This window comes from Solanum verrucosum, unplaced genomic scaffold, assembly GCF_900185275.1.
Source record: "Solanum verrucosum unplaced genomic scaffold, falcon-dt-bn FXZP01000103.1, whole genome shotgun sequence".
NCBI lineage: Eukaryota > Viridiplantae > Streptophyta > Magnoliopsida > Solanales > Solanaceae > Solanum > Solanum verrucosum.
The window spans coordinates 4897792-4921616 of NW_026020048.1; the positions used below are offsets into that span (position 1 = coordinate 4897792).

Genomic DNA, 23825 nt, shown 5'->3' on the forward strand with positions numbered 1-23825 from the left:
CTGTAGTTTTCTTTAGTGGGGTATCTGCTTCTGCTCTTCCCCACTAATAAAGCATAAAGGGCAAAGCATATAAGTGCAAATATTGAAATCTTGAGTTTCAGCAAGAAAAAAATATGAACTTTTCTACTTTTATGAATTCAAAATTCAAATAATCAATCAACCGAGCTACTGGATTTTTTTCACCTAGTTCATGTATGACTTACAAAATCTGAATTTGCTATTTTTGGTTGGAACTAAAAGATGATTGAATAGTGAACCCACTCAGGTATCATTGCCAAGAAAATAGGACAGAAAAAGTGTTATTTCAGTAGCACAAATACCCATCAGAGTTGTAGTACAATGATAAGTACTTTTTCCTTCAGAATTTTTAGATTGAGAATCCTTGATTATAAAACTGTTTTTATTAAGAAGCATTTTACTTCATAATATGAGACTTTTTAACATGAATTCGAATTTAGTTGAGCTAAATATGAACACCAAAAACTGAATAAAAAAAATTGTAGCAAAAACACATGAAAAATGTGCGTCTTGAGTATACTAAAGAATACGTGTGACAGTAGATAAAGGTATAAAATGTTGCACTTTCTTCCAACTTCCATTATTATTAGGGATAAAGGTCTGAAAAATATCCCAATTTTGATCGAATTTGTTGTTGCGATACTAAACTTTCATAAAGACCTATTACCTCCCTAGACTATTTAATACCGTATTTTTTACCCCTGAACTATTTAATATTGTATTTTAAAGGTATATACATGCCCACGTGGACACATTACTATTTATAATTTTGCATTATTTTTTATGTCTACATGGACAAATATATATGTTTAAAATAAGGTATTAAATAGTCTAAGGAGGTAATAGGTCCTCATGAAAGTTTAGTATCGCAACAGCAAATTCGACGATAGTTAGGATATTTTTCAGACTCTTATCCCTTATTTATTATATATAATTTGGACTTGCCCACTAAGCTATGTGCCCAAAAGGAAGTTAGAAACATCCTTAATGAATCAGCATTCTTATTAAAGTTTAACTATTTATCAAAAAATTATTGGATTATTTTGGGATTCTAAAAAAAAAACGTGTTTGTTATAAGCTTGTTAATCAGTTTTAAATGATTTTTCTTACAATTGTAAGACATAAGTGTTAGGGTTTTGCCTTAATTTTCTTTTCTTATTTGAAGTTTATTTATTTCCTTAAAGAAAAGTCAAGTATTACCATAAATACTTGAACTTTTTCTGAAGGAAGAATATAATTTTCTTCTATATTTGGTTTATTCTTTCCTTAGAAAATAGTTTGGAGATCTATAAATTGAAGATCACTATTCTCATAGCATAAAACAATAACATCCACAATGTAGCCGTTTAAGAGTCTTGTTTATAGAGAGATTTTCTCCTAAACATATTTATGCTTTTTTAGTATTAGTTTTCAATATGTAGGTTGATTGACCAAACCATATTAATAATATATCTTTAGTATATTTTTATTTGTCGTCTGATTTGTCAACTATATTATTTACAATTGTAAGTTTTCGCATGACGCCCTATTCACCTTTCATAACCCAACAATAAGTAATATCGCGGTTGTATAATTGTTCCCAAACTACTTACTATACTATAGTTGGCAACTTAGTAATGTGGATCCTCGTGTCGTGGGGCATAACCTCCACACTTTTGATCGAGTTTAATGAAATGAGATTGAATGTCCTAACAAATTTCTCTACCACCCTGTTGAGATAATATGACTGATATTTTTATGTAGTGTTATTTGCTTAAAATATCATTATGCAATTTTATTCAAAGTTTACCAATTTTAAAATCAATTATTCTTTCTTTTTGACCGGCCTTCATTTGTTCATCAACCCGTGTTCATTAACTTGTCTTTTGTCACGAATATCACAATCTATCTTCTAACTTGTTATTTTCAACAAATCAATGGCAAACAATAAATAGAATATTTATAAACAAAAAAGTTAGTAAAGAAAAAGGAACTTATCTTAGACTTATGTGGCTTAGGTCAACACCTGAGGTCCCCATGCATTGGCTAATGGCCCGATTTGGAATATGTTGTCGGGTACGTATGTATGCATCAAATCATATAAATTTGTTAATTTTTATAAGTAATTTTATAAAATAAATATATGTAATAATTAATCATTGTCAAATAATTATTTATAAATATGTATCACATATCTATTGATTCGATATAAATGTTGGTGTTGATAAATTTTCATCAAAATGAGCCACACCTTCAACACAATTTTTCATTAAATTTTCTATAAGTGGTCCTGCACCAAAGTGATCATCGTGCCCACTATGGACATTTCTTTTTGTTCAGATGGGGGTTTAACATTAAATAACTCAATTATTCTTATTTTTGTCGGTACGTATTTCGGTATTTGATGTCATGTTGATTTTAATTTTTTAACTGATTATTTAATTAATAATAATTATTTTAATTTTTTTTATCAATAAAAAAAATATAACTTTTAAATGATAAACATTAATTGAGTGATGATATTATAAATCAATTTCTTTTCACCTGCATTGAAATTTTTGATTGGGAGTAAAAATAAACAAACAATTGTCATATCTACATCAAGTATCATTCTTTTTGGGAAAAGGTCAAAAGTGTACTACTACCTACTCCATTCAGATAGTTTTTTTTTTTTTTTTTTTTTATTGTTCCACCAATTCAAATCGTATTGAATAGTCTGATTGATTTGAATTTGTATTGAATAGAGGCCCATTTTTAAAATAACGTTTTCTGTTAAATATTTTTTCATACGTAGAATTTGAATTCAAAACCTCTTACTTGAAGAAGAAGCCTTGAAACCACATCCTTGGTAATCATTGAGATAATCGGCCACAAATGTTCTGCATAATATGAGGTTTTAATATTTTCCACTTGCATTTCGTTAACCAATCTTTACCTCATTCGGTATTAATTTAATATAAACCTGCTGGCTGCTATTTATATTAAATTAATTAATAAATGTATAACATGTGTCATTTGTATATAGCTAGCTTAATTATAATTAATTACTGTATATTTGGATTTTAGTTGATTATTTAACTACGATTACTTAATACAAATTATAGAAGAAGATCTCTTATTAATTTGATATGCAATTTCTAAAAGGATTAAGGGAAGAAACATAAACACAATTGTCTAATGTATGGTTAGAGAATTTTAGGTTAATATTTAGTGTTCTGAGAAATAATTTAATCTAACTTAAGTTAAGGTATACACATTTAATTTTTTTTTGTGCTATTAATAGTAACGCAACCTAATTTTACCTTGATATTAAATATTATTCAATGTTTAATACCTTTCTCAAAGCATTAAATTTAATCTATTCGAAGGGTTCTATTATTTATTAATGTAGTGGATAATGTTGTGTGATAGAGGAAGTAATTAATTCTATCTCAATTTTCAATTTTATTAAAAAAGCACAATTAATTTTAGAAATATGGATAACTAACCTTAAATGGAAATCGTATGATTTGATATAAATATCGGGTATGAATTATTAGTAGGCGTTTGGCCATGCGATATCATATCATGATATGATGTCGTGAGATGAAATCAGCGTTTGGACATGCAATTTTACACTGATTTCATATCATGAGAGGTGATATCATATTCTCCAAAAATCATGATATGTGTGATTTCATATCATGATTTGAGATATTTTAATACAATAATTGATCCATGAGTTTATATTTTGTTAAAACAACCCCACATTTATATCTACTAACCATTTGTTTCATATGTAAATAAAATTTATAATCACATCATTACTTTTTAAAATTTATTATTCTCACCAATATAAAATTTATTATCACTTTAAATTTGGTGAATATAAATGATAAAGTAGAAATTTATTTGGTGAATATAAATGAGAACAAAGGGAGTAATACTTTTTTTATTTTTCATAATAAAAAAAAAACGTCTTAATCTTATGACTAAGCATAATATTGATAAAAGACAATTTTCATTGGCGGCGCCACACTTTCTTAATCTTAGTATTTGCAAAATGTTCGTTCACATGACTGAAGGATATCAAGTCCAATTGATTGAGGACTTAGGAAAATTTGATCAATTAGTTATTAATATTTAGTCAAGTGGACTAGTTATAATTTTTTTGATTAAATTTTATTAGAATTTTTTTTTGACTCAAACTTGTGGTAACTTTTTAAAATTTCGTTATTTAATAATATTTAACTATTGATTTTTCTTGTAAATAGTTAGAAGTTAGTGATGTTTGTTAATTTTTATCTTAGTGCATTTAACTTCTAAGTTAATATTTACTCACTAATGTATGTTTTTTTTTCTACTTTATAGGTTATTTGTAAGAGTAGTTGAGAGATATGATCATATCAAGTACAATTTATGTTCAATTTTTTTTAATTAAATTAAAGTTAGATGAAACAATTATTTAACTGAAGAACAAATAACTTTGTAATCATTTATTATGCGATTTTATAATTTTTGTTTATTTGATAAGATTGAATAAACAATTGGGGTTATTTTAATAGTTTTACAACTTATGGGATTTTTATGTTTATGAGAAAATATACAACACAAAAATTCCATATCGCATGTCCAAACAAACCTTCAATTTCATCTCATGATACCATATCATGATACCATATCATGATTTCATATCATGATATCATATCGCATGGCCAAACGGGCCCTTAGTTTCTTGTTAGTGGCAAAATACAAGGTTGTGGTCAACTAACATACCAGCCATCCAATGACAGTGCCACGTGTAACAAACCCAATCTCCCAATCGCCATAACCTAGAAAGCCGGCCATGAAAAAAGCTCAAAGCTGGGATCGCCACTCTATTATCCATATACATTCATCTAATCTCATATTCTTGCTACACATTTACAAAATGTTTTGTTTCTTTACATTTCTTGGTTTAATCAATCTTTGTTAATTTTTCCAGATCTTGTACCATTTGGGTAATCTCAAATCTTGATAAAGTTTAAATCTTGGCATGTGGGTGACTTTGCTTCTTTCTCAATTTCAAAGAAGGGTCTGTCATACTCATTTTCTGCCTAAAAATGTGGGTTCTTGTGGTGTTTCTGACCTGGGATCAAGAAACAGTCACACAGCTGTCCATGTGAAGAAAGAAAATTTAATAATTAAACCATGAAAGCAAATGCACACTATTAAGGGATCTATTGATGGAGTGAATGAAAGAAATGATGGCTCCAGGCACCAATATGTCACCCTGTAATGGGGAAATTGAAAATGGGTTCTGTAAGGGAAATATGTCAGCAATTGAAGAAAATCAGGAAGTGTCTGATGGTTTGAGTCAGCCAAATGCAGGGAAGCCACCAAGAAACCATCCAGGGATGAGGCATTGTATCAGCCAAGCAAGCTTGGGAGCTACTTCTGCATTGGTGAGTGGATCCCAATTTGGAAATTTCCTTTTTTTACATGATAGTTTGGTCTTATGCTTGCAGAAACTCAAGTTGTTTAATTATGTAGAAAAGACCAAGTCTTTTGATTGCAAAATAGTATGTGTGATGTATGTTATGTACTGAAGTTATATACTTTAGAAGGATTCTGTATCAATTGCTTGAGGGGTGATCTGTGAGGCTTGATTAGTACATTCCTATTGTGGAAATGAACTATTTGCAAAGCAAAAAGAGGAAAATTTGATCGGATATGCGCGGTGGTTCCTGTTGATTGTTTACTAGTGGCAATCCTAATTACTTGCTAATTAGCAACAGTGCCTGCTTTTAAATCCTTGTTCTGGTGTATTGTTAGCGGTGAAAAGTAGATCCCAGTGCAGACATTGTTCTTCATTTCGATATTGAATAGCTTGATTTGCTCTAGTAAACCGTTAAAAGATTTTCTAATATCTTCCGACTGTTTCCAGCTTTTATGATTTTAATACCATGATGATTATGCCAACACTGGCTTTGTAGGTCTATCATGATTTATAAGCTGTTGATGAACTTCCATTTATTGCATTACTCAAATTGCGTTTCATATATAAATTTGTGCACGATAACTGTTTCGCAAACATATACAATTATAGGTTGTTAGCTGGAGAGGCTTTTTATCTGTCAGTGTGTGTTTATTCTGCTTGCGAATTGAAAGTTGTATTTGTCTTATAAATCTGTAGGAACCAAATACAGTAATGCTTGGTCTCAAATCACCATCAAGTGACAATTGTGCATATGTCCCCATCTTTCGCTCAGGAAGCTACTCTGAGATGGGACCCAAACAGTACATGGAAGATGAACATATCCGTATTGATAATCTCCGGGAACAAGTTGATGAATCCAAAGGTCTTCTTTCACAAGGAGCATATTATGGTGTATGTAATTTCTTATTTGATTCAAACTATCAGTTTTTGAGGAGGGGCTGAAGTACTGCATACATTTGTTGAAAATTACATTATGTATGTGAAGGCAAAACAAGCTTTTTGGCTGATACAACCTGATGTCACTGGTGCTCTTTGAATGTCTTGTATTGAATTCTAGTACTGGTCATAAAATTTAAACATTCAGTATTTAAATTAGAAAGCTGAAAACTGAGCACTAGTATTATTTTTTAATAAGCCACATTATTTTGATTTCAATGATTGTTATCTAGTTATTGGTAGTTGTATATGATATCAACTAGAATGCGCACTTGAATAGTCAATTCCTTGGGTTTTGATGATATTACTTGTCTGATTGTTGTTTTTGTACTCCCAGGTTTTTGATGGGCACGGTGGCACTGATGCTGCATCATTCACTCAAAATAATCTCCTTAATTTTATTTTAGAGGATTCCCATTTCCCATCAATGGTTAAAAAAGCTGTCAGGAATGCTTTTCAGAAAGCCGATAATACGTTAGCAGATACGAAGTCTCTCGATAGTTCCTCTGGAACAACTGCTCTGATTGCACTTATTTTAGGAAGGTAAGATATTGATCTGCTTTTGTGTAGTTCAGTCCTAAGTTCCAATTCTTCATGTCAGAAGGGGGCAACAAGTACTGAAACCATCACTGTCCCTAATTATATTAATTTATGAATCTCTTGAAGTATTGTCTGTGTTTTGATCAAATAGTGGTAGAATCCCTTTGTACCAAAAAAAATGGAAGAGAAACTGATGATAGTCATCGTTTCTCCTCATATTGAACTAAATGCTGCTCATGTCTATATGTAGCCAAAAGATCAATTCACAGTACTTGTTTGGTGTTGTTTGCTTCATTAGCTTTGTAAGGCAAATGTCGATGGCTCATGTTAGTCCAGTTTTACTTTTGGCATGTGGGTTTTGCAACTTTTCCAAGGAATTCTCCAAATTTTACTCTGTTTAGTATACAGATGACAAGGATTTTATTTGATTCGAAAAGAGTGTTTTAAACACATGCATAGGTCCTTATGTTGTTCAAAGTTCATGTCCGAGTAGATTGCATTACTGGTTTGAAATGTGCAAGTCTATCTCGTAAAAATGGTCTTCCTACTGATTTTGGCCTTCATACTACATTCCATATGGCATATCTTTCCCATTTTTAGTTCTGATTTTCACTTATGAAGGCACATTCTACTTACGTTATTATTTGTTATATCAATATATAAATAGTATATACACACTTCCTTTTTGAAATGGCAACAACTCATTTATATGATGTATCTTGTTGTAATACACAGGACCATGCTGATAGCTAATGCTGGGGACTCTCGAGCTGTACTAGGGAAGCGCGGAAGAGCAATTGAATTGTCAAAAGACCACAAACCAAACGCTACTTCCGAGAAGTTGAGAATTGAAAAACTAGGGGGCGTCATTTTTGATGGCTACCTCAATGGCCAACTGTCAGTTGCACGAGCTCTGGGTGACTGGCACATAAAGGGTGCCAAAGGTTCAAAGGGCCTGTTGATCTCTGACCCAGAGTTTGAAGAGGTAGTCCTGTCAGAAGAGGATGAATTCTTGATAATTGGCTGCGATGGCTTATGGGATGTCATGAGTAGCCAATATGCAGTAACAATCGTAAGAAAGGAGCTCATGCTGCATAATGATCCCGAGAAATGCTCAAAATTTCTTGTCAAGGAGGCACTGAAGCGTAACTGTTGTGATAATCTAACCGTTCTTGTAATCTGCTTCTCTCCTGATCCACCACCTCGAATTGAAATACCAAAAACTACAAGAAGGAGAAGTATATCAGCTGAAGGACTAGATCTCTTAAAGGGGGTGTTGAGTGACATATGAAGGAGAGTTCGGCAGCTGTTTGTACAGATATATCTTAGCATACACCATGGTCAGCAATTTTTCTGAGTTTCTGCTGGCCATGGTTCATATTGATTGTTGATGATGACGACAAATACGGAGCTCCTGTAACCTTGGAGCCTCCAAGAACTCAATGTTTGTCCTTTTGGTGTTACTATTCTTCAAATTATGTACTGATATCAATATAAGATACAAGATGCATTCATACCAAGACCATAAATCTATGAAATGAGGGGATTGTGTTTTCCTTCCCTCCAGAACTCAGAAGAAAAAGTTGAAAAGTTTCCTTTCTCTACAAAATGATTGTAAAGCTGAGCATTACTGGTGCAAATATGATGTAATGTGACTATGTATGAAAAGGGGAAACACTGATCTCTCTTCATTTTTGTTAAATAGCTTCTATGTTTGATCAACTTGCCAAAAGCACATGCATGACAAATCCCTCAAATCTACTCCCTTGTAACAATGGATCTTCCGTAAAAGCACGCACTTGAGTAATACAGAAGTGTGCCACTGATACTCACTATGTTGCTCGGACTCTTCATAAATGTCGACAGGTACATATTTGATCCTTCCAAAATAAATTATTTCTATTTTGGACATTTCTTAGATTCGGTTGTAGACATTGAAATTTTGCGGACTCTACAAGAAGTGTTCAATTCGAATTGGAACTCTAGATAGTGTGTTCAGTTTCAATTAAAAAATTTGGAATCTACTCAATCCTAAACCTTAGTTAATACCTATATAAAGGGTACTAAATTTCCTTAAAAGACATTTCAAAATATCCCATAAACTCTTAGGTATTTTTAAAGATCAAGATCTCGAATATTCCATAAGTTGATGGAATGTTCTAGAGGTCAAATCTAAATCATCCTAGTTCGAGAATTATGCCACTAACGACTCTTGAATCATGGATAAATCTTAGGAGAGTAGAATCAAGGGAGGAACAGAATTGTACCCGCATATTTATCAATATATTCGTGTTTCTTCAGATTTTATTTGTGTGGTTTATTTATTTTCCATATGTTTGAAATTTGTTGCAAACAAATTGGCACGCCCAGCGGGACCAAATCTGCCCTTCATCTCTTCTCTCTTAAATCAAATTTGAAAATCTGAAGCTGCAAAGGTGGAAGAATGAGTATTTCAAGCCTCGTCTTTGAGTTTCATTGAGTCTACACTCCGACAAGCCTTGAAGCTGGGGCATTTGTAGACATTGAAATTTTGCGGACTCTACAAGAAGTGTTCAATTCGAATTGGAACTCTGGATGGTGTGTTCAGTTTCAATTAAAATTCTTGGAATCTACTCAACCCTAAACCTTAGTTTATGCCTATATAAAGGGTACTAAATTCCCTGAAAAGACATCTCAAAATATCCCATAAATTCTTAGGTTTTTTTAAAGATCAAGATCTTGAATATTCCATAAGTTGATGAAATGTTCATATAGAGGTCAAATCTAAATCATCCTAGTTCGAGAAATACGCACTAACGATCCTCGAATAATGAATAAATCTTAGGAGAGTAGATACAAGGGAGGAACAGAATTGTACCCGCATATTTATCAATATATTCATGTTTCTTCAGATTTTATTTGTGTGGTTTATTTATTTTCCATATGTTTAAAATTTGTTGCAAACATCGGTTGAATTGTATCGAATCCATTTTTTGTTTTAAAACAAATGGTTCTTGTAGATAAATATTACTCAAGAGTTTTTCTTTATATTTTAGTTGAACTATTAAAAACATTATTTATCGATATAACTAGAATGCACGATTCTTATTAAGATAAACATTCTTTCACAACTTTTTAACCCGAATTTTGAGATATAAGAGAACTCCTTACATAACAAGGAGCCGTTTGGTTAAAGGAAGTAGATTGGTTATCCTAGTTTAAATTTTTGGACTAAATTTATCCAATGTTTAGTTGGAGCTTTGGAGGCATTAACTAAAATTGATATCAGGATCGATATAAAAAGCCGCCCATTAAAATAATAATCGGCAAATATTAATTTTAGGGAAAATTTTCAAAACAACAATATTTTAGCTTTTAATGAGACTTCTAGCAACTGTTTCACTATTTATTTAAAATGTCAATATTTTAGTTTGTTAAGGGATGAGTTATGTATTTTTTTTTATTTTGATTAATTTGAAAGAATACAAATAATTAATAACAGAATAAAGAAAATCATGGAACAGAAAATTTCAAAAAAGATAAAAAAATATTAAAATTTAACATCAGCTACGTTTTTGAAAGAGCATATGTTGTCATTTTTCTTTCTAGCATTTTTTCCCTTTGTTCTTAAGAATTTCAATTTTTTTTTTTAAAACAGTAGTTTGTATTTTATATCTTATATGAGTGGAAGTGTTGGAAAATTTCTAGTGCCCTCTGTTTTGAATATTTAAATGTTTGAACTTCTTTGAATATGTGTTCATCCGAAATGTATTCGAATACCTAATGATATGTATAACTAATTTAAAATATAAAATTTGTTGGTATTGATTTATGATGAATACAACTCTTTGACATTCTAGTTCCAGTACAAAAATAAAGATAGTTGTGAAGTATATATCAAAATATAAATACAAATTAGTTGTAAATCGAAATGATATTGAAAAATACGTGATGAATACATAATACATAGAATAAGTTATATTCAAAATAAATTGTATTTATATTTCAATATTCAGTTCTGTTATATTATTATTTCATTTTAAATTTGCAGAAAGTATTTTCTGGTTCAGTTTTTATTTCAAATATTAGGTTGTATTTCAATATCATTTTGTATATCAAACGCATAATGAATATCAATAATTCTGTATTCCCCTTCTTATGATGTATTCGTCGCAATTTTATATATTATGTATTCATAAAAATTATATTGTTTTAGACAAATAAAATACAAAATATGTCTTACTGAGTTAGTATATCAAATAACAAGTTGTATTTCAGTATGATTTTGTATTTCAAACGAAAAAATGAATACCAATAAGTTTCTATTTCCCTTCTTATAATGTATTCGTCACAATTCTATAAATTGTGTATTCAATCATAATATGTAGAATTGTAACGAATACATTATACACCTATTTGAATGACAACAAACTAAAAAAGAAATACAATGTTTTAAAATAAAAATACAAATGATGAGTAAAAGAAAAACAATTGACAAACAAAAATTAATTAATATGAATACAATTTTGGTATGAATACAATTTTGCAGACTCCTCCTCCTCCTCCTCCTTCTTGTTCTTATTCTTCTTCTCCTTCTTCTCCTCCTCCTCCTCCTCCTTCTTCTTCTTATGCTATGTTCTTTTTCCCGATTTTTTTCATCAAAATCGAATCTGAATCCGTATTCACTTGTGCATTAGGTGATTTGATGATCATTTATATTGATGTTTGTATGCTATTGTTTCAAAATTGATAACGTTTGAGCATATATTGGGTTGGTTTAATCAAAACTAAAATTATAAATTTGAAAAATATTTTGTTGAAAACAACAAATAATAATCATGTCAACCTAACTCTTTATAGTGTTATTTTGAAAACATTACATGAACATAGCGAGATTATACAATATATATGAATTACAATACTTCTATACGTATATATGTATTTAAAAACTCTAGCCTACACATACATACACATATAATTGGTCACACATACATACATTCATACACGTCTAGTTATGACCACATAATAAATATGTGCGATTTTTAGTCAGAATGAAATATTTTATGGTACAAAAACATGTATTTTGCTACCCTTTGAAATCAAAGCATCGTTATGTTTTGAAAATACTCTCTGCCTTTAAATTTATTTGACTGGTTTTTATTTGACACATAACTTTAGGAATAAAGAACACTCTTGAATCTTGTACTTTTAATCTATAGATATGTAAAATATACTAAAATGTTCTATAATATTGTGATATTTTGTATAAGCGTATAGCTGTCCCTTTCCATATATACAAATGATTCCTTCTCTTTCTTCATAATTATTTACCTTATTTTCTCCTTAAATCCCTCAACACAAATTGATTTCAAAATTTGAAAATTTCAATTCTTCCCTCTCAAATCGCGCTTCCTAATTTTTAGGGCAATTGTTATGCAGTTAAGTTTCTTCCTTTTTTGTGGTTTCATTCTTATCCTTTTGATTTGAATTTGTATATGACTGCAATTTCAAATGATTTTTCAGATTTATAATTAGATACAATCAAAATTATGGATGAAGAAACATTCAAAATAGCTTTGGAATATATTATGACAAATATACAAGTATAAATCAGCTATGAATTATACATATACATATATTTAAGTACAAATCAATTGTCACTACTCCTTTTAGACAATTACAGACGAAAATAGCTAATTGATACAGAAAATAACTCAATCAATTATACATATACAAACACTAATTCCACCAATAAAATAGAATATGTGAATTTTACATATACAAAATATACAAATATAAATCAGTTGTCAGTGTCACTACTCATTTTATACAATTACAAATGTAAATAGCTAATTTATACGGACTCTAATTCCACATAAACTAAAGTCACCAATCAATTATACATATACAAAAACTAATTCCACCAAAAATAAAACAAACCTATACATATACAAAATATACAAATACAAACAACATTTGAAGAATCAGTTTATACAATTATGTACGAAAATAACTAATTTATACAAACACTGATTCCACATAAACTACAGTCATCAATGAATTGAATCAGTCAATAATAATTTATACAATAACAAATAGAAATCAATTTATACATTTACGGAAAGAAGGAAAGTCATATTTGGTATGAAAGTCTTAAGAGATATTGTTCCTTGAATTAAGGGATTGTTTACCTTATTCTAATTGAAATTATCGTCATTGTCTTTTAAAAAGTTTGAATTTTCGTTTTGTATAAATACCAAATAATAGCGAATTATACAAATACACTTGCCTATAACCATTAAAATTATAGCTACAACATGTAAATATGTAAACTATAGCTAAGAAGCCTAATTAAGTTTATTCTTGTGGCTACGTGAAGTTTACTCTTTTTATTTTTCAAAAAGCGTTATTTGAGCCCAAAGCAATACCCATAAGCCCAAGCCCAAATTCTTAGCCCTTACCCGTTTGCCACTTACCACCCGGTTTCTCTATCTCTGTCTCTCTCGATCCCGGCGAAATCAAAGTGTAGAATATCAGGCAACCGGCGGCAGGCGGCAGCTCATTTCCACTGGTAATTCTTTGTTCTTCCTTCTCCTGTTCCTTTTCTTATCAATAATCTCGCAGAAACTCAAAAATATGCATTAACGTATCAATTTTTTCTGGTATAATAGCTTATTTCTGATTTTTTTGTAGTAGTTCCTACTGTAATACAGCACCGCCTTATTGCTTCCATGAAAATTTATCTTATCTATTAAAATTATTGTTATATTTTCATTTTAGAGTGAAACAGTTGAAGTGCTCACTATATTCCTAATGTTCCTTTTGCAAAATGATCTGATTTTACGATCTAAATGAAAAGTGTAAGCACTGGTATGATTCATGAAGAAATAGAGAAAAGAGAAGAGTGAGGAATACAAACAGAAATAGCTTGAGATGTTTAGCTTTTACGGTTGGAAACTTTTTTTTTTTTCAAATGATCATATGGGATATCAGATCCTATTTGTGGGATTTCACTGGGTATGTTGTTGTTATCATGTTGTGAACCGAGTGATCATCCAATTGGTGGATTATTTAGTTTGATTTACTACCTCAGTTCAGCAGGCATAGTATTAGTGATGGAATTTCGTAGATGCCTTTAACTAGAACCCGAGTGCCTAAATGTCCGAAGGAGATGGAAAATTGGATTCCTAAACCTCTTGATTTTCCAATACATATGTTTGAGCAAAGGAGAAAATCCCATAAAGTTCGTCTTTGTTGTGTTGCTCTCGTAAAGTTACTTTTTTCCGTTCCGTCGTTCCTATTTCCTGCCTCTTAGCTTCTCCCTCCTTTTTTTTTTGGTAGTGCTGTCTTTTCTTCTTGAAACAATTTTTTTTATGTCCTCTAGTTCCTCATATCTTACATGAAATATTATACCATTTCACCCAGCAAAGGGGAAAAGATGAGAATCTGCTTCTTCAATTGATTAAATTTCCAATATGTTAGCCCGGTGGTTTGAGCTTGGGATTTCCATGTTGGAGGTCTCAAGTTTGATACCCCTTGCCAGCGAAAGCAAGGGGTTTGCCTTCTGGGTCGAGCTCGTCGCACCAGACTTGCCTAGTGCGGGTTACCTCTCCTATGTGGTTTGCGAGCTATTGCATAGGAGCGAGGGTTTTACCCTGTGCACACCCAAAGGGTAGCGGCTGCGGGTTTCCCTTGTCATTAAAAATAAAAAAATAAAAAAATTCCAATATGTTCATTTTGATTAATAGGTCTCGTACATGAAATCATTTTCAATAGTATTCACTATTTGATATCTGGTAATGGCATTGATTTTGCTGATCTGTTGGTCCCTGGAAGAACAATTTGACAGTGTCATTCTCTCACACATGAGTGTTTGGATTTCATTTAATTATGTTTGTTGCTCTCGTCTGTTTCTTTCTTTTTGAGCATTCTGTACTTTTATGAAGCCATTTTCTGCAAAATAGTGTGACCATATGGTAAAATGGTAATTAGTTTTTTCAGTTTGCTTTTTTACAGTAGAAAGTGAGGAAAGAAAAACCAATTTAAACAGTAAGAAAATATTGAAACCATGTATACCAGGATTTCCAAGACTTAGAAATATGAAAATGATATGTTTCGTTGTACACTAGTTACATTGAACAATGTGAAAGCATTTGGAGCTGTTGAAAAATTCACATTCTAATATGTGTTTTCCTTGCTAAACTGGACTTTACTGCTGCAGTTCATGGTGAGAAATTCACATTCTAATACGTGCTGTCTTTGCTCCAGTTAGCTGATGGGATTTGGGAATAGAGGAATCGTTGCTGACAAATGGTCAGGAAGGCTTTTATGGGTCTGTGCAATTGGAAGTGCTGTTGGTATACCATCAATCTCCTTTGATTTTTTCTTGAGATTTTTCTCTCTAGACAAGCAATGGTTATTTTTAGCCTGTACTGGACTGGCAGAAAGTCAACAACTAACAAATTAGCTAGTATGCCAAGACTTAATTAATAATGTAATACATATGAAATCTCCTCATCGAAGCTCTTTATTAACCTAGAAGTACCTAGTGACTGCCAACTGCTTACCGTATTCATCCAAAAATATTGCATGTAGTGGTGTTCATCAACTTATGGTATTGGTTAAAATTCTAAAGGTGTTTGCTCTATAGGAAAAGAGCTTATAGAAAAAAAATCACATGAGCTTCAGAAAAGTTATTGGCTAGAAGAAACTCTACATCTCCACCAGTTCAAACATAGAGATCTTCCGAGTCAAGTGAAAATTTATTCCTTGATGCAGTATGTTATAATTTTGTTTTAATTTTTTCTTACATTTGGAATAACTAATTCTCAACCATCTTTGTGCAAACTAGAATTTATTAACTGAGAAGTATGATAAACGCTGAACCAAAAACCCCACTAGGCGAATGGATCAACTCTTAACTTTTTATAGTGATCATCAAAGTTTGATCATAATTCATATCATTACTCATATACTGTAGATTTTGATTCACATGCCAATTTTTAGGTTCTTTTAGTTCCAGAAAGCTTTGAGGGGTGCCATGGGACACTATGGGGTATGGATTGTTGAGATGACCTACTTCCATTCTCAGTATGCGCAATGACTCTCTTGACAAATGAAAATTTATGAATAGTTTAATGATACATCAAGATTTTGGATATATCTATGTGTTTACTGTGACCAATCTCTGCTGAGTGCTTAAATTATTTTTAGCTCTTCTGTTTGAATACTTGATGTTGTTCTTTATCTGTATCTTGCTTGTTAGGCTTCTATATGGTTGCTGTGGAAAGACAAACTCAGAATAGAGCAAAAATGATGGCTGAAGCACTGGCGGATGCAGGATCAAGTATAGATGCCAGTGAGAAAAGCTGAATATCATGGGACTTATGGTAATGCTATACATTTTCATTAGGCATCTTTTCTTATCGTTTGGTAGTCTGAGTCATGCTCTGGAAACTATTCTGTTGTAATAATTACTCGCGATCCTCATAAACGGAAAGACATTGCTGAACAAATATTCGAGTTGGGAAATATGTATAATTGAAGTTAAGGACTTAGATTTAGAAGAAATTTAATTTGATTAATACTGAAGAAGGCTAGCTAGCTTTTGCTTTGATGAAATTCATATATGGAGTTCACAAGTTTATATCGTGTGTACAGTGGAAGAAGTGTTACAATGGACAAGTAAATAAATGGAGTTGGTAGCCTTTATGTATACCAGGGATTTCCAAAACTTGGCAAAAAATATTGAGAACTATGACTGATTTGGGGAAAATATGTTTGCAACTATTTCTTTCCTACCTGCATATTTCTTTGAATTCACATGTCAAACTTCTTCAAGTATATATGTTATATGCAACGTTATCAACACCAACTTCACTTAGTATTGTTTTGCGACTTCACTATGGTGGTTATTGTTTATCCAAACCCAAATGTCCTCTAGCAGGCATTGAAGATGATGTTGATATTAGAAGACTTGGGGAAGTTGCGGAAGAAATAGAGGCACAGGGGAGGAGTACCAATACGACTTGAAGTGTCGTTAATTGTTACTGAATGATGATCCTCTGTGACAGTTGTTGGTGGCTGTAACTCAATTTCTGTACCTGCACCATGCACTGTTCGAGGGCTATCAACCAACTACTGGTCATGATCATATTCCTCGAGTGACATTACGGTGCTTGTATCAGTGTGCACCGTTGAATCATCTGGGAACGAACATACGCATCCTCCTTTTTCCCCATCCATGGATCGTTTCTCTTATTCTCTGTGGAATCAATGCAGCCTTATAGTTTGTACCCATCTGCAAAGAGGCAATATAATATGTTCAAAGCTTTGTTGTCGGAAAATATTACTAATATCTACAATCTCATTCAATAGTCCGATTCACGAGTTTACTGTGGAAGTGCAACATGTTGAAGTAGTCTATGATCTCTGGACATACCGTTGACGGTTTAAAGTAGACCACATTTAAGAATGGAATGAATAGCCTGTACATGATTTTTAACAATATACCTAAAGAGAAGGGAAAAGATAAAGCCCCTTCCGTTTCCCCTATGCCATCGTCCTCATTTACCTCACCCACTCCAGTCTCCCATCTATTGGTGTTTGTTTGTCATGAGGAAAGAGAAAGGAAAACGGAACTAGAAAATTTGAGACATGTCATCCATAACCTTAAGGTGGTTATGAGAATATTGTATGTAGAAGGGCAGAGAGGTAATGGCGTACAAAGTCAAACACTAAGAAGAGGATCATACTATTCTGACTTCTCATCAATTTTGCTATTTCCGTCGTGACATAATACCTGTGTAACCAGGGCATAGAGTGGCAAGGTGCTATAACTGCAAAGGAATTGTCCAGCAAATTAAACCTGGGTGACAAACAACAGCATACGTTTAGATTGTTGTGCTAAATATATAGGATTAATTACTTGAGTGGATTCCTTTTAAAAAATAATTACTTATTTTAAACATACTCTTTAATTATTACCATTTATAACAACTTCATTAATTTCTCTCTTTTATCTGTCTCACTCTTTCTCCCTTCCTTTCTTTCTTTCTTTCTTTTTTTTCTTTCTGTTATTCATTCTCCCTTCCTTTCTTTTTTGTTGCTCTTTCTCCCTTTTTTACTATTGCTCTTTTTCCTCTTTTTTTCCGTAGAGTAGTCAATGATTTTAGACTGAATAAAACTTGTATCAATAATTAATTAGACAAGTAATTTAATCGTAACAAATAAAAAGACATAAAAAACTGCAAAATGAATTAAACTTGAATTAAAAATGTATTACAAACATATTAAAGTTGAATTATTATAAGAGAATCAAATATGAATGCAAAATGTAGCAAACAAAAGAGCATTCTTTGATCTGCATATAAATTGAAAAAAACTTGTATCAATAATGAATTAAACAAGTAATCCAATCGTAACAAATCAACCAATTAATTGCAAAATGAATTAAAATTGTATTTAAAAGTGTATTACACAAATATTAAAGTTGAGTTAGAAGAGAGAATTAAGCATGACTAAAAACATGTAACTAATGAAAGAGTAGACATTGACCAATTTAGTAAATTAAACATGTATCAATAATGAATTAAACAAGTATCCAATAGTAACAAATAAATCAAAAAACTGCAAAATGAATTAAATTTGCATTAAAATTGTATTACACAGTATTAAAGTTGAATAAGAAGAGAGAATTAAGAATGAATGGAAAACGTAACTAACGAAAGACAAGACAATGATCTCTAGAGTTAATTAAACTTGTATCAATAATGAATTAAAGAAGTATCCAATAGTACCAAATAAATTAAAAAACTGCGAAATGAATTAAGTTTGCATTAAAATTGTATTACATAGTATTAAAGTTGAATTAAAAGAGAGAATTAAGAATGAATGAAAAATGTAACTAACGAAAGACATGATAATGATCTATAAACTGAATTAAACTTATGAGTTATATCAATAATGAATTAAATAAGTATCCAATAGTAACAAATAAATCAAAAAACTTCAAAATGAATTAAATTTGAATTAAAATTGTATTACATAGTATTAAAGTTGAATTAGAAGAGAGAATTAAGAATGAATTGAAAACGTAACTAACGAAAGACAAGACAATGTTCTATAAACTGAATTGAACATATATCATTATTCGTGAATAAAACATGTATTAGATGTATCTTATAAATTATTTTGAATTATATAAGAAGATGATATATTTGAAATATGTATTATAAATGTATTGTTCATGATTTTAATTCAATTTTCAATTATTTGTAGGAACAACCTATCCAAACTAATCGCAAACGAAAGAGGAGTCAATGATTCGTAGACTGCATAAAACTTGTATCAATAATTAATTAGACAAGTAATTTAATCGTAACAAATGAAGAGACATAATAAACTGTCAAATGAATTAAACTTGAATTAAAAATGTATTACACACATATTAAAGTTGAATTAGAAGTGAATTAAACATGAATGCAAAATGTAGCAAACGAAAGAGCATTATTGTAAATTGAATAAAACTTGTATCAACAATGAATTAAACAAGTAATTCAATCATAACAAATCAACCAATAAACTGCAAAATGAATTAACTTGTATTAAAAGTGCATTACACAAATATTAAAGTTGAATTAGAAGAGAGAATTAAGCATGGATAAAAAATATAACTAATGAAACACAAACAATGGTCTATAGAGTGAATTAAACTTAAATCAATAATGAATTAAACAAGTAATCTAATAGTAACAAATAATAAACTACAAAATGAATTAAATTTGTGTTAAAAGTGTATTACATAATATTAAAGTTGAATTAGAAAAGAAAATTAGCAATGCAAAATGTAACTAACGAAAGTCAAGACAATAATCTATAGACTGAATTAAACTTGTATTATTCATGAATAAAATATGTATTATATGTGTCTTATAAATTATTTTGGTTTGTATCTCGAACATTTGTAATATGTATTATGCCTATGTTATAAATGTATAACAAATTTGTTACTTAAATTATTTTGGTTGATATCACTAAAAAAGGAGAGAAGTTTGTAATATGTATTATAAATGTATTGTTCATGATTTTAATACAATTATGAAACATATCTAATACAACTTTAATACAATTGCGATACAGTTCCATAAACTTCACCTTTTTCGAGTTTCAATCTAATATTTCTCCTAAAATCAATTATAAACTAAACCAAACCCTCTTAAAATTGAGATACAAACTCCAAATGACATTTTCAATTATTTGTACGAACTACCTATCCAAACTAATCACAAATTCGTAAAATTCAAATAATGAATTCAAAATTTGAAGCTTTATAATGACCATCAATGGTGAACTCTTGCTTCTGTAATTTTAGAGATTTAAAATTTCTGCTTAAAAACATGATTTTGTACAAATTTTCGGTCTTTCTATTCCTCTTTTCATCTTGTTTTTGGATAAAAATAGTGAAATATGGGAAAAAAACTGATTTGAGGATAGTTATTTGAATGAAAATTTCAAAGAAGAAGAGGAAAAAAAAAAGGAGGAAGCAAAATAGTGTCAGAGAAAGAGACGAATAAGCAGAAGAGTAAAAAGAAGAAGAGAAAAAAGGGCTGAGAAAGAGGCGAAGACTGTACAATTTTCTTAATTCCAAAAAAATGTTATATTTAGTTAGAAAAATTTTGTTGCCATAGATGGTAAATATTTTTATAACATAGCATATTTATGTGATTTACCCATATAAATATACGTTGGTAAATCTAAAACCTTAAACAATAGTACATACAAATACAGTTGGTAATTACACATACCCCATAATGAGTCGTAGATACACAAGTGTGTGGTTCTTTATGGAATTTTTGACCAAAATAAGTTATTTTTAAAACCAATTCACCTAACTAACACGCTTTTTAAATTTTTTACAAAAGTAATATAAACGTACTTCAGAGTAACGTTTTAGGTTATTTTTATTTCAAAAATTCAACTGACAGAGTTGACGATGTTAAATGAATAAACGTTACTATGAGTAACGTTGTAGGTGTAAAACGTTACCCTCATCTTCTTTTTTTAAGTGAATTGTGGTCACATGGACCTATTATTCATTCATATCCACAAATGTCACCATCCAAACAAAAAGAAAATACTGAAAGGAACTTTCCAAAATACATTGGTTAGTCCAGATCTACAACTATGGTGGTTTTGAGAAACCTTCTTCTTTCCCTTCATCTCAGTGATTATTTCATCACCCCAATACAAAATAATCATCACGTTATCTTCAAAATTAGCCATAAAAAATTCTACACACAAAAATAAGATGCATTATAGTTATTAAAAATATGTTTTTATAAATACATTACAAAATGTTGACAAGACTTACCTATTAAAATTTTGTGAGCATTGATTCAACAATGGGACACATAAACAGAAGCTTTGTAGAAAATTATTGGAATGTGCTAAACATTCTACACCACCATTTCTTATAATGATCCGTGGTCAAATTGTAAAAGGAACACTTTAACAGTTTGTTGTTACTGTCAGTCACGTTTTAAAGTTAAAATGTAACGTATAGTAACGTTTTAAAGTTAAAACGTAACGTATAGTAACGTTTTATTGGCAGATCAAATCAATAAGACATATTCAGAGCCTGGTGACATGATTCGATAGAATCGTTACTCAAAGTAACGTTTTAGTCTTAAAACGTGACTCATAGTAACGACTTTAACGTCAGATTTCGTACAAAGATTCTCAGTTGGGAGACGTGATTTGATTCGACAGAATCGTTACTAGGAGTAACGTTTTATCATTAAAACCTGCTTCGTAATAACAAAACTTGGTACAAAGATTCGAAAGTGGCAGATTTGCAGAGATTCGTTACTGATGGTAACATTTTAAGCCTAAAACGTTACTGCTAGTAACATAAATCTTCTTTAATGCCGTCTCCCTACTATTTTTGGTCCATTTATTTTTTAAAATGAAATAAAGCCTAATACATTACTACCAACAACGTTTATACTAGTTTTGTTTCATATTACTTTGGTGAATTGAATCAAATAATAGCTTGTTTTGGTCAACTATTCTTCTTTATGAAACATGAGTTATACCCAAATTGCCACTGGAATAAAGACGTAACTTTGTCAAAACTCAGATATTCACAACATACAAATGGAAACAAACATATGCATGCAAGCACATGGAATAGAGAATATGGTTTTGTCTAAGGAAGTATTTAAGGGAGGAAACATGGTTTTGTCCAACTCCGACAAAGAATCATTAGTATTTCAGGGACCAGTGAATGAATACCCAGAACCAAAAAAAATGCATTCTGCAAGAGTAAGCATGCAAAAACAAGTTAGTGTATATAGACAGACATTAAAGAACGTAGTAGATAGACGAAACAATTAAAAAAATGAAGTATGATTGTACAAACAAACCTGGAAAAGGACAAAAAAGTTCGTCTCGTGGTTTTAGCTTGACCATTGAGAATGAGCCAGTAATTGCAGCACTCTCCAATGCCAAGGTTGCGATTACATGCTGCAGTTTTGTACCCACGAGGTAAATGACTATTTATATATATATCTTCTATCACATCCATAAGTTCATATAATATACAAGATAATTCAGAATGCATGTAAGGGAAGAGATAAATATTAGTAATTAAGAAAGATGACTCATGCTGGGTCACAGTCAAGTCTTCCACTACGCGGCAAGGAATAAAGAGAAAGGGAAATAGGCATTGCATTTATGAAAAAGAGTACTCACAAAACAGAATTGCAATGATAGGAATTAACGCTATCCAGAAATACAGATTCGATCCTGCATGTTTAAGTTCAATTGGTCAATGGTCATGCATGAGATTGTGGATGAATTTTAGTTTCACCAGAACACAAATGTCGGGGAGCAGTAAAATGCAAACTTATCTAATGATAAAAAATAAGTGTGGCATGCATACGCTCCTCATGCCAAACAGAGGAGGATGAAGTACCTTTTACATTAAACAGCATAAAGCCCACCACGAATCCCCAGAGCTAGAGGGCCACTGCAAAGATATAGAATTTTATCACCAAGCAAAGGTTTTTGCAGATACTGGTTACGTTCATGAAGAGGCGGGACCTTCTGAAGCTAACCTTTTCCCAGGAAGGCCCACGTTAGATCCTAAGTAAGCACCAAGTCCAAACAAGTCAAGCCTGTAACACAGCTTCAGAAGATACTTAAATTCAGGTTGTTGCAGAATAGTGAAACTGAAGATGCAAGAGAGAAGCCAAAAGAAGATTAGGTAACTTAGATGCTACTACTCGAGAATGTACAGTGGAGTCGAAACAGAGCTATTACGGCGTAGCATGGATAATATTAGCAATTTTTCTTTATTAGTACTAGTATATGCTAACGATATAGCTGGTTCAGAACTCAGATATTGCACAATGAGCAGCAACTGAATATGGCAGATAGAATTAGTTGGATACAAAAGGCTATTACTTTATAATTATCTCCTTTTATTATTATTTGATGTATCTCTCATCCCCTTGTTTACACAATTCTTTCATTGAATGTAGATATAAGAAAATCCTTTGAAATCTTATTATGAAGTTAATGACAATTATGTTGTTTTGGTTTTCAAAAAATGGCTATATCTCAATGACCTTGACCCTAACAAGGTTGTGGTAGAGTGGTAAGTGTTCTTTTATCTTTAATCAAAGGTCTCGAGTTTGAGTTCCTTCTGGGTACGGAGTTCCCTTTGTTAGGGAAAAGTTTTACCCAAGGGACTTTTCGATGCAAATTCCGATTCAGTCGGGCTCCAATGTGAATACTAGACATTAGGTGGTAAGCCAAAAAATCCCAATGTGGGACTTTCAATTCCAATGCAAATTCGGATTTACTCGGATTATAATGTGGGTATCAGAAATCAAGTGGGAGACCAAAACCG

The 23825-nt window shown here is 31.2% G+C and overlaps 1 protein-coding gene and 1 pseudogene across 1 annotated transcript; one reads left to right on the top strand and one right to left on the bottom strand.

Moving 5' to 3' along the window:
• The first annotated feature begins 4898 nt into the window (after positions 1–4898).
• LOC125822030 (probable protein phosphatase 2C 47) lies at positions 4899–8633 on the top strand. Its single transcript, XM_049501407.1, has 4 exons — positions 4899–5420; positions 6152–6346; positions 6729–6934; positions 7667–8633. The coding sequence occupies exons 1-4, from the start codon at positions 5211–5213 to the stop codon at positions 8220–8222; spliced, it is 1167 nt and encodes a 388-aa protein (XP_049357364.1). The 5' UTR covers positions 4899–5210; the 3' UTR covers positions 8223–8633.
• Positions 8634–16821: 8188 nt separating this feature from the next.
• LOC125821905 (MLO-like protein 11) lies at positions 16822–23716 on the bottom strand (annotated as a pseudogene).
• Between the last annotated feature and the right edge of the window lie 109 nt (positions 23717–23825).